The sequence below is a fragment of the Myotis davidii genome, unplaced genomic scaffold, assembly GCF_000327345.1.
Source record: "Myotis davidii unplaced genomic scaffold, ASM32734v1 scaffold1577, whole genome shotgun sequence".
Lineage (NCBI taxonomy): Eukaryota > Metazoa > Chordata > Mammalia > Chiroptera > Vespertilionidae > Myotis > Myotis davidii.
In genome coordinates, this window is record NW_006288857.1 from 244,190 (window position 1) to 256,482 (window position 12,293).

General features: G+C 49.3%; 1 protein-coding gene across 2 annotated transcripts in view; it reads left to right on the forward strand.

Moving 5' to 3' along the window:
- The first annotated feature begins 695 nt into the window (after positions 1-695).
- DEDD2 (death effector domain containing 2) overlaps positions 696-12,293 on the forward strand; it is a 21,240-nt gene continuing 9,642 nt past the window's right edge. Inside the window, exons 1-4 of one of the 2 annotated variants that reach the window (XM_006761071.2) lie at positions 696-835; positions 1,440-1,815; positions 3,248-3,370; positions 8,176-8,316. In XM_006761071.2, coding sequence (XP_006761134.1) covers positions 1,488-1,815; positions 3,248-3,370; positions 8,176-8,316 — 592 coding nt within the window. In that variant the 5' untranslated portion in view covers positions 696-835; positions 1,440-1,487. The remainder of the gene's footprint in view (positions 836-1,439; positions 1,816-3,247; positions 3,371-8,175; positions 8,317-12,293) is intronic. The other variant, XM_006761070.2, reaches the window with a different exon arrangement.

A 12,293-nucleotide genomic window follows, 5' to 3' on the forward strand; every position in this document is an offset into this window, starting at 1 on the left:
CCGGGCTTAAGGCAGGTGTGGCCATGATCTCGAGTGACCTAAGTGTGGGGGCGGGGCGGGGGCAAGCAGCCTGCACGCCAACTCTTGTGATAAGGGACCTGCTCTCCTCAGAGAGAAACTCATAGGTGCAGGTTAGAGAGGGGACACTGGGAGATCCCGTGACCTTGGAGGGCAGATAGATACAAGGGGTTATAAGAGGCAGCGGGGTTCGTGGTGGATACCGGCAGGAGGTGCACAGCTGGGATGGAGAGGCCTATTGCAATCAGGAAGGAAGTATTGGGTCCTACCATGAGATGGAGGAGTCCTTGTCTTGATCAGGGGAAGGAACTTATAGGTGGGTGTTGGGGTTCTGTTGGATAGAGCCCAAGTCTTGATCATAAGGGCTTGGGCACTACTTAGACAGGAAGGTCGGGGGTAACTGCGGTCTTTTGCTATGGGCAGTGGTACTGTGGGTGTCTAAACTGTGATTAGGAGGGGCTGTTGTAGTCCAGGAGATGAGTAATGGCGTGGGGCAACAAGGGCCCGGCGGTTCAAGTCACCGGCAGAAGCAACCTAGCAACCCTGTACCAACTGCAGGCCAAACGCGGAACTCCTCGGGCTCAGCGCAGGCGCAGATTGGCCGGGGCGGCCGCTGCGGCTGGGGGCGGGCCCTGGGGGCGGGGCTTGGAAACCACACTCTGCGCTTGCGCGTAAGGGGCGTGGCGGTCGCACCTGCGCGAGTTGGAGGAAGGAGGAGGGGCGAGGTGACGCAGGCGTAATAATAGAGAAGGTGCCAGAAAGATCCAAAACAAGTGGCTGCCGCCGTCGCCCGGGAGTCAGCAGACGCCAGATTCCGGTGAGGACCCAGGGCGGCCGAAGGGCGACTGGTGGCGGGTAGAGGGAACCACCTGGGTGCTGGGGAGAGCGCAGTACCGTCCCAGCAGGGCGAGGGGGTCGGGTTTGGACAGCACCACCTATGTGGGGCGAAGCGCTGCTGTGGTCAGCCGCGCTTGTGGGGGCCAGAGGGTCACTTTCGGACGGCACCACCGGGGTGGAGCCGTGGGGCTGGTCGGACAGGATCGCTGGACGGAGCCCAGGGCGCGCCCGGGCAGAACTACTCAGGGTCAAAGGGCAGTCGGTAGGGTGCCCCGGGGTGGGCCCTCCAGGCTCGTTCGGATCGAATCACTTGGTCGGTTCCGGAGGCTGGTTCGGAACATACCACCTCGGGAGGGGCGTTCGGGCTCTGCAGGCCTGACCGGTCGGAGGTCGAGTGAGGTCTGACGTTTCGACCTCTTATTAGGGGACCTCGGACGATACCATTCGCTTCCGGGGGGAAGAGGGAGGCCGAGCCGGCTAGGGTGTAAGGGTAGACTTGCCCCGCGGGTCGGGGGCCGGGAGCCGCACTGGCGGGGGTGGCGTTTGGGCCCCACATCGCTGACCACTGCCCCCTCCTCGCCGAGTGGGTTCTAGGCCCTGGTTCGAGCTGGTTCCGACCCCCTCCCCCGGGTATGGCGCTGTCTGGGTCGACCCCTGCCCCGAGCTGGGAGGAGGACGAGTGCCTGGACTACTACGGGATGCTGTCGCTTCATCGTATGTTCGAGGTGGTGGGCGGGCAGCTGACCGAGTGCGAACTGGACCTGTTGGCTTTCCTGCTGGACGAGGCCCCCGGGGCGGCCGGCGGCCTGTCCCACACCCGCAGCGGCCTGGAGCTGCTGTTGGAGCTGGAGCGCCGCGGGCAGTGCGACGAGAGCGACCTGCGGCTCCTGGGGCAACTCCTCCGAGTGCTGGCCCGGCAGGACTTGCTGCCACACCTGGCGCGCAGGCGGCGCCGGCCAGGTACGGTTGAATGGGAGGGTGATAGACTTCCGATGGGGCGAGGCCCTCGCTCTGCACCTGGGCCCCCGGGGTGCCTGATATGGACAGGGTCATACCCGACAGCCTGTGTCCCGTTCCACTCCCCCTCCTCCCCGGGAAACACAAGAGGGAGGGGCGAACTTGTGGAATTTGGCCATGTCAATAATGATGTTTGTGGCCACTTTATGGAGGCTTGTTTCATGCCAGACACAGTAAGCCCTTCATATGAACTATCCCTTTATATCCTCCTGGCAGTCCACTGAGGAAGCACTGTTATCCTCTCAGTGTGCAGGAAAACAACAGATTCAGAGAAGTTAAGCAGCTTGTTCACATGTGAGAACTGAATCCCGTGTGCTGGGCACAGGAGATTTAAGGTGATGGGACTGACAGTACTTACGTGAGGCTTACATTTATTTGGGTAATCAGATACTGAAACAGCCAAATGACTTGTTTTCATATATGGTTATAGAAAGGCTAAAGCAAAGTAATGGTATAGAGAGAGTAAGGAGTTCTTCCAAGTAAAGAGAGGCCCCCTTAGATTGGATAACCAGTCAAGACCTTTCTGGGAAGGTGACATCTGAACTGAGGCTGCACTGCTGGCCCTGTGCAAGCTTTGAAGCCCTGAGGCAGGAATGAATTTGGCATCCTCAGGGGCCAGTGTGGCAGAGGGGACCAAAGAAAGGGCAGGGCCTTGCAGATAACACAGCTAGAAAGCAAGACCTAGGATTCACACTCAGCTGGTTTGTGCCCAGAGTTGATGTCCTTAATCCTTGTGAAGGACAGCAGTCTTAAGAAGGCCAGAAGCTGGAGGGAGTAAGGCACAAGAGCCCCATGCATGCATAGGCCAAGGCTGTTGAGGCCTTGGCAGGATTGCTTGGCGAGGTGTAGGGGCTAGTCTAGGGAGGGGGATTGTGAGGCTCCGCTCACCAGAATAAGCCCAGGGATTTGGATAACCAGGAAAAGGGCAGCATTAAGGAAGAACTGACAGCATATTTGGAGAAATATGTCGATGACGGTCAGGCTCTGGAAGAAAAGATTTGGGGAAACCAAAGAGGCCTGCTTACTCCATGTGGCCGCAGGAAGAGCGCGTGTGTGTGTGTGTGTGTGTGTGTGTGTGTGAGTGAGTGAGTGTAAGTGAGCGCGCGCGTGCAGTTCATGGTGGGCAACATTGCAGGGATCCTTATAATGACTCAGTTTACAGAATAACTCTGGCTGAGTCGTCCTCTATGTCAGGAGGCAGCCAGCAACAACTGGGCGGAGGTGTTGGAGAGGGAATGGGTGCCTGGACTCTGACCTCTGGGGAACTCAGGAACCCTATGGGGCAGGTGTTCATCTCAGGGGGTGGGAATTGGGAGGCTGGGCCAGGGAGGGGCCAGAGGCTATGAATATTTCTTACCATTTTTCTCTCCCCCAGTGTCTCCAGAACGCTACAGCTATGGCACCTCCAGCTCTTCTACAAAGAGGACAGAGGGCAGCTGCCGTCGCCGTCGGCAGTCAAGCAGTTCTTCAGATGCTCAGCAGGGCCAGTGGGAGACAGGTGAGCTCAGCTGGGTGGGTGTGAGGGCAGTTTCCCTCTCTTCCTTCTGAACCCTGATGACTCTCCTCCATCAAGGAAGGGGCCCAAGCAGCACAATGATTCATTTTTGCTTTGTGTGTTTGCTATTCGTACAAAAGCACATGTCCAGAAGCAACGAATGGAGTTGTTTCTTGTGGTTTTATATTTCATCTAAATAGCATCACTTCATGGGTTCATTATTCACATGGGTGTCTTTGCTGGACATGTTTCTGAGGTTCATGTTGAGTAACTCTGGTATCTTTTAATTGTGCCGATTAATCCCAATTCTCCAGTTTTTTATTTTTATTTTATTGATAGAGAGATTTGTTGTCCCACTTATTTATGCATTCATTGGTTGCTTCTGTTTTCTTTTTTTAAAATATATTTTTATTGATTTCAGAGAGAAAGGGAGAGGGAGAGAAAGATAGAAACACCAACGATGAGAGAGAATCATTGATCAGCTGCCTCCTGCACGTCCCACACTGGGGATTGAACTCACAACCTTGACCGGAATTGAACCTGGGACGCTTCAGTCCGCAGACCAACGCTCTATCCACTGAGCCAAACTGGCTAGGGCCATTGGTTGCTTCTTGTATGTGTCCTGACCCTGGGGATAGAACCTACAACTGGCATATCAGGACGATGCTCTAACCAGCTGAGCTACCTGGCCAGGACCCACTTTTTTATTATTCAAACATAGCGAGAAATTAAAAGATTAGTACAGTGAAAATGCTCATAGATTCAGTCATTTTAGACTCATTGTGCTGCTTTTGCTTTATATCAGGGGTGGGGACATCCAGCTCAAGGGCCATATAAGGCTTACAAAAGCATTTGGTCTGTCCCTGCCAAGGTATTAGGGGTGAGTTAATGAAATGTTTGACCAAATATAGCAGGCTAATTTTTAAGTTGATAATTTTGTATGGCCCACAAATGATGTTATTAATATTCAGATGGCCGATGGTAGAAAAAAATGTTCCCTACCCCGGTTTTACATGAGTTTATACATAGTTCTGTTCTTAGGTGGTTGTTGTTGAACTCTTTGAAAGTAAATTCCAGGCATCAGGACACTTTACCCCTAAATCACCAGCCCTCTCCTGAGCATAAGAAGATCCTCCCCTACCATTTCAAGACCATTGCCATACCTAAGAAAGTACACACTAATTTTGATAATCGAATGGTCCATTTTCATGTCTCTAAGATTGTCTCCATTTTTAGGATCGACTCATAGATGAATTGTTATAAATTCAGTTATTACCTCTCCTTAAGCTCTTACTAAAATGAAACCCCTCCCCAACCCACACCTTTTTCTTTTTTTCCCATGGCATTGACTTCCTGACCCTACCAGGCCCGTTGTTTTGTAGAATATCCCGATTATTTCGGAAGTGTCTAATAATTTCCTAATGGTATTATTTAACTTGTCCCTTTGCCCTTGATATTTCCTGTGAAGTGGGAATTGGGTCTTGGAGGCTTGATTCGATTCAGGTTCCACATTTGTGGCAGGGATGATTCTTGGTTGATGCGGTGTGATTTGAATTGGAGCACATCAGGAGGCAGAAGATCTGGTTTTTCTGTTATGAGGGGGCAAGTTTGATCACTTGGTGAAGGTAGTGAACTCACAACCTTGACAGGAATCGAACCTGTCATATTTATCCTTTGCAAAGTATCATTCCCCCACCCCCTTTATGGTTAATAAACAATCTATGGAATGACACTTGGACACATCCTATTCTGTGACAGCATCCAGTGGTGATACCTGCCTGAACCAGTTATGACATTGGTGTTAGGAAAATGGTGATTTTCTAATTATTCTATTTTTCTACACCTATTAGCTGGTATTTTTTCAAGAGGAAGTTTTCTTTCCAGTTCTGCCCTCCCTTTTTGGTGGAGAGTATCACTATGGACTCACGCATTCTTATTTATTTACTGTGTTATAATCAATTAGTCATTCTTCCTTGTGTACAAATTGGCTAGCTCCTGTGTCTTTCTGATGAGTCTGCATCATGCACTGGGCACTTCCTGCTTTGTGTCATTGCAAGATGTGGCACTCACCTGTACTTTTCCTTCCCCAGCCCTGGAATCAACTTTTGTCAGAAGCCTGGTTTCTTTCAGAGGCAATGGTATTTAGAGACCAAGATCTGGGTGCTGAGTGTGTGTATAATTTCTAGGTTCTTTCAGTGAGTAGATTTAGAAACTGCCCTTTTGAAAAGTTCATATTAGTATTTTTAATTCAAAATTAACATATAAGGATTTTTTTTTCTTATATTGAAAATCTTGGTCCTTAATAACATTGAGATAGGGATTTATTTGCTTTATTTTACAACAATTAAAAAATAGCTTCAGCCCTAACCGGTTTGGCTCAGTGGCTAGAGCGTCAGCCTGCGGACTGAAGGGTTCCAGGTTCGATTCTAGTCAAGGGCATGTACCTTGGTTGCAGGCACATCCCCAGTGGGGGGTATGCAGGAGGCAGCTGATCAGTGTTTCTTTCTCATGGATGCTTCTAACTCTCTATCCTTCTAACTTCTCTGTAAAAAATCAATAAATATATTTTTCACAAAATAGCTTCAAAATTACAATGTTAATACCACTGCTGACTCTTTGAAGGAAACCATGTATTTGTAGTCCTGGTCCTTAGGAGTATATCCCACTGAAAGTTTGTACTCAGAATGTTCTTCCAAATAACTTGAAATAATTCTTTTTCCACCTGTTTATGTTACCAATTATATACATAGTTAGGTTTATTTGTTTCTGTTTGTGTTTAATTGAATGGTTTCTTTCCCTCCCTCCCTCCCTCCCTGGAGGATATTTTCCCCATTGATTTTAGAGAAAGTGGAAGGGAGGGGAGAGAGAGAGAAACATTGATGTGAGAGAGCTACATCGATTGGTTGCCCCAACTGGCACTGGGAACCTGCAAGTCAGGTATGTGCCCTTGACCAGAATAGAACCTGTGACCCTTCGGATTGTAGGCCAACTCTCTAACCACTGACCCATGCCAGCCAGGGCATGGTTTGTTTCTTTCATCTTTAAAATTTTTTAAAAAAATACATATTTTATTGATTTCAGAGATAGAAACATCAAGATGAAAGTGAACCATTGATAGGCAACCTCCTGTATGCCCCCTACTAGGGACCAAACCTACAATCCAGAATCAAACCGTGATCTCCTGATTCATAGGTCAACACTCATCCACTGAACTACAACTAACTGGTCTATGTCAAAACTAAAGTATGTAGCCCGGCCGGTGTGGCTCAGTGGTTGAGTGTTGACCCATGAACCAAGAGCTCCTCGGTTGGATTCCTGGTCAGGACCCATGTCTGGGTTTTGGGCTTGATCCCCAGTGGAAGGCGTGCAGGAGGTAGCCAATCAGTGTCTCTCTCATTAATGTTTCTCTCTCTCTCTCTCTCTCTCTCTCGCTCTCTCTCTCTCTCTGCAGTGGTTCTCAACCTGTGGGTCGTGACCCCTTTGGGGGTCGAACGACCCTTTAACAGAGGTCGCCTAAGACCATTGGAAAACACATATATAATTACATATTGTTTTTGTGATTAATCACTATGCTTTAATTATGTTAAATTTGTAACAATGAAATTGCGTGTCACCACAACATGAGGAACTGTATTAAAGGGTCGCGGCATTAGGAAGGTTGCGAACCACTGCTCTATCTCTCTTCCTCTCTCTCTACAATCAAAAACATTTAAAAAACAAAAAAGAATACACTATAAAGTATGTAAAAAAACATGTTCTTAGAAGTATCACTTCCCCTGTTGTTCCCCCACTCCAGTAAATAGGTAATCAGTTCTATTCATTTCTGGTATATCCTTAGTGTTTCACCTTGCAAGAATAGCAAATATATTTATGTTTCGCCTCCTTTCTTATGTGAAGTATAGCAAGCTGTAGCCACCTCTTTTGCATCTTGGTTTACTTCACGAAACAGTCTATACTGGAAATTACTCTGTATTCTTTTTGCTACACATTTACATTATTTTCAAGTGTATGCAGTTAACAGCTATAAACAATGCCTTAGGGCTGTTGCCATACTGGTCCTGGTGTGACAGTGCAGGAGTTTCTGTATGGTCACACCTGGGAGGGGGGTTGCTGGGTGGGGGTGTGTGTTTGTTTGCCCTTCTAGATGATACTAGGTTGTACTTACTCCCCATCTTATGGACAGGGCCTCTGAGGCAGAGGTGCTCACCCAGGGTCTCATGGCAGAGAGCAGCCTCGAGCTCTTCCCCAGGCATCTGCCTTGGTACTCTACCTATCATCTTGTTCTCAACCACTTCATTTTTCTCTTTTTTAAAAATTGATTTCAACCGAAGGAAGGGGGAGGAATAGAAACATCAATGATAAGAGAGAATCATTGATCGGCTGCCTCCCACACACCCCCTACTAGGGATTCAGCCAGCATCCCGGCATGTGCCCTGACTGGAAATCAAACCTCAACCTCCTGGCTCATGAGTCGACCTTTAACCACTGAGCCACACTAACCAGGGCTCTTTTTTTTTCTTTTAATCCTCACTCGAGTGAGGATATTTTTTCCATTGATTTTTTTTCAGAGAGAGAGGAAGGGAGGGAAGAGAAGAAGAGAGAAGAAAAGAAGCATAGATGTGAGAGAGACACATCGATTGGTTGCCTCCCACACATGCCCCATGCATCCCAACCGGGGATAGGGATTGAACCTGCAACCCAGGTACACACTCCTGACTGGGAATCAAACCCACGACCTTCTGGTGTGCAGACCGATACTCTAACCCCTGAGAACACCTGCCAGGGCTCAACCATCCCTTTTTTCTCAGGCTCCCCCCCGACCAAGCGGCAGCGGCGGAGTCGGGGCCGGCCCAGTGGTGGTGCCAGACGGCGGCGGAGAGCGGGCCCCGCCGCCTCCCAGCAGCAGCAGGAGCAGGCCAAACCCACCTCAGAAGGCAAAGTGACCTGTGGTAGGTATCTGTGGGCCTTGGGGAATGCATGTACAGTGTCTATGGCAGGCTGCTGAGCCAGAGAACAGGAGGAATGGGTACTTGTCTGAGGTGTGGCATACCTAGTGACACCTAGCAGGAAGCCGGGGTTCTTGTCTCTCTGTTTAGCAGTGGAATATTCTTCTTCTGTTCATCTTGCTTATGTACATTCTGCCCATAGTTAAAGGATCACATCCTGTGCTAGGAAGCCTTCCCTGATAATCCACTGCCACCAGTTTCATTTATTCAGCTAAGATTTGTAAGTGTATATTTATTCAACAATCATTTCTTCTGCAATGGTGGAGTGATATAGGGGTGAAAACAGGACTCTATGACAAGCTGCTTGATTTACCTCCTGGCCGCAGCAGTTAAATAGGCTATCTGATCTTGGGCAGGTGACTGAACTCCTCTGTGCCTCAGTTTCCACATCTGTAAAAAGAGGCTGTTAATGGTACCTTTCAACTAGGATTGTTGAGAGAGAAAATGCGTTAACATTTGTAATACATTTGGAACGGCATCTGTCCTGGGCCCTTGCTATATACTCTTTTTCTCACTGTCACTGTGGCATGTGCTTGGGGCAGGAAGAGCAGGGAGGTCCCTGCCTTAGTGGAGGTGACCTTTTTAGTAGAGTGACAGACCAGTGAAATGGAAGTTCACTTTAGACAATAAGCCCCTCAAAGAGGGGGTGGGGATGGGGTGGAGTAGCCCACAGGCCTCCGAGTCAGTGGGAGTTTGGCTTTTATTCCTTGCAGCAAGTGCTATCAAGGGATTTGAGCAGGGGGTGAGGTAATCTGATACCTGTTTTGAAAGGAACGCTGACTCCATCTGGAAAAACAGTTCATAAATGCGTTAGGCTTTGTAAAGTACTTAGAACAACTCCAGGCACATGGTACATGCGCTGTTAGGTGTTTGTTAAATAAAAGTGGGAGCAGGGAAATGAGTGACAAGGCTGCCCAGTCCAGTAAGAAAGAGAGGTCTGATCTGTGTTGGTCACATTGGAGAGGGTGAGAAGGGATGGACTAATCGTATATAATAAAAGCCTAATATGCAAATCATCCCCTCGACCAGGAGTTTGACCAGGGGGTTGGGCTGGCCAGCCAACTGCAGGAAGGAGGCCTCCAGCCAGCAGCAGGCAGCCGCTAGGGACCCTAGGTGTGCACAGATTTTGTGCACTGGGCCTCTAGTTAGGAAATAAATGTAGAGCTGACTGAACCAGCAGACAGGTTGGGTTAGATGTGCTGGGAGGACGCTGCTCGGGAGACCCATGCTCAAACCTTACCCTGGAGAAAATCCACCTGTCTTGAGGGAAGGACACAGGCCTTGGTGGGCACTCTCTCACTCCCCCTCTCACATCTCTGAGTTGGGCAAGCCTGTGGGCACAGGATCAGGTGGTAAGATGCTCAGGCAGGGGTGGAAGGGTGGCAGAATTATAGGTGGGAAGGTTTGAGGTTGAAGCAGCTCTGCATTCCCCAGAACACCTCAGCCTAGGATGCTTCCTCTGACAGTGCTGCAGCACCTCCTCCAGCCCACAGAGCAGCCATGCCTGCCACTTCCCAGTGCCCGGCCCCTTCTCTCCCCCATAGATGAGACTGCAGATACCTGTGCTGGGCAGGACACAGAGTTAGCCTGTGTCCTCAGACACCAGCTTGAAGGTTGGCTACCAGGTTGTGACTCTCCCCCCAGTCAGGGCTAATTACCAGAGCCACCAGGCTGGCTGGGCTGCTCAGGGAGTCACTCCTGCCTAGGGAGCAAGCCAAGCTGAGCCTGGGAGGGGTTTTGCCAGTAGAGGCATCAGGTCTCTTTCTTGAGGGCAGGGAGGTGGTTCATGGGGTGTGGCTGGCAATGATAGGGGGGATGGGTAAACAGGTCTGACTGCTGACTCATCATGCGGGGTGGGGCTGGTTGAGGTGCTTCCTAGTAGGGCCCTGCTGAAAGCAGCAGTGGCTTACCTTTAATGAGGCCCAGTCCCTAGGGTAAAAGGAGGTCCCTCCAGACCTGAGTGCGGAAGGATCCTGCTGTTCTTGCCCCCTTCTCACTTGTGACAGCTGTGGGGGTTGGCCCCCAGTTAGCTTCCCTCCATTGAGGGGTAGAACCAGACTAAACTCGCAAGGGCCATAGAGTGTAAGGAAGAGAGCACATGGGGGTTGGGTGAGGGCTTAGAAGGACCACCTCTGGAGTTTTCATATCCCTCTCAGGGCCGTCACTGGGCACTTAGCTGGGCATGCTATCCACCTGACTGAATTTTCTGGACAGTGTTGAGGTATAGGGGTCATGGCCCCCATTGTGCAGAGTGGAAGTGGTGAGGCTGGGCCGAAACTTGGGGTTTTTCATTTGGTAATTCCATATGTATTTATAGAACACTCATGCTACGCACAGCAGGGACAGGAGGCTCTTGCCTTCTAGTAGCTTGAGTTCTGGTAGGAGGAGAAAGCCAAGAGACAGATGTCAGATGTCAGCTGAGAAGAGATACAAAGCAGGGCAAGGGGGTAGAGTGATGGAAACCACAGTTCTAGACATATTTTCTAGATAGGGTGGTCTAGGAAGGCCTCTCAGAAGAACATGTGGATGGTTGGGGTAGAATGTTCCAGATGGAGGGGACAGCAGGACCCCAGGCCCAAGAGGGAGTATGCCAGTATTGGTGAAAGGGTGGCAGGGAATCTGACAAGGTTGGAGTGGAGAGAGCGAGGAAAGGTTGCTAGGAGGTGAGGGCAGAGCCTGTGAGCCATGGGCCATGGTTTTGCAGTTTTTTAAATGGTAGAAAGCAATTAGAGGATTTGAATGATAGGCTGTACTTTGCTTTTCATTCAGTCCTTTTTTGGTTGTTGTTTGTTAATTCTCACCTGAGGACATTTTTCCATTGATTTTTAGAGAGCTGGAAGGGAGGGGAGAGTCAGAGAGAGAGAAACATTGTTGTGAGAGAGACAAATTGATTGGTAACCTGCACCTGAGGTACATGCCCTTGACTGGAATTGAACCTGGGACCCTTCAGTCCGTGGGCCGAAGCTCTAGCTATTGAGCCCAACTGCGGCTAGCGCTCCTTCACGGCTTTCTGTGGAGGAGATAGAGAAGCAGACTAGTGTAATGAACCCCATCTTTTATCACCCAGCTTCAGCAGTTGTCAAACTTGTGGCTGATCTCATTTCATCAGCCATATTGTTTGGGAGTTAGTTCCAGGTGTCCTGCTATTTCATCTGTTGATTTTTCACTGTGTATTTCTAAAAGGTCAGAGTTCTTTTTTTATTTTAATCTTTATTCAGATGATTACAGATGTTCCCTCCCCCCTCCCCATAGTTCCCCTCCACCCGGTTCTCACTGCACTCCAGGCCCTCACCATCCCACTGTCCATGTCCATCTTTGTCCAATCTCTTCCCACATCCCTCCCGCACTCCCTTCACCCTGAGAATTGTCAGTCCACTTCGTTTCCATGCCCTTGATTCTATTACATTCATCAGTTTATTCTGTTCATCAGATTTTTTTATTCATTTGATTTTTAGGTTCATTTGTGTTTTTTTTTCTTCTTGGTTTTACATAATTTATTGATTTTTTCATCCGTTTCTTCTTGCTTCTTCCATAAGTTGTTGATTTTTTCCTCCATCCCGTTTATGCACTCTAGGACCCTTAATCTGAATTCTTTTTCTTGCATGTTGCCTCTGTATCACTTAGCTGCTTTTCTGGTGAGTCCTCCTTTTCTTTCCTTTGGGGGTTTCTTTGTCTACCCATGTTTGATCGTACCGCCATATCTAGATGTTGAGTCATTCAGTGGCTGCTCCTTGGGTGGCAGTGGCTCCTCGGGTGATTGTGGTAGCAGCTGCTCCTCAGGGTACTCCCTTGTAGGTAACTAACTGTTTTTCTCTTGCTGCTTTTTTCTTTTACCAGGTAGCAGCTCCTCTGGTGGGTGCTGTTCACATTTGTGGTGGCTCCTCTGGCTGGGGGGGGGGGGCTTCACACACAGCTGAAAT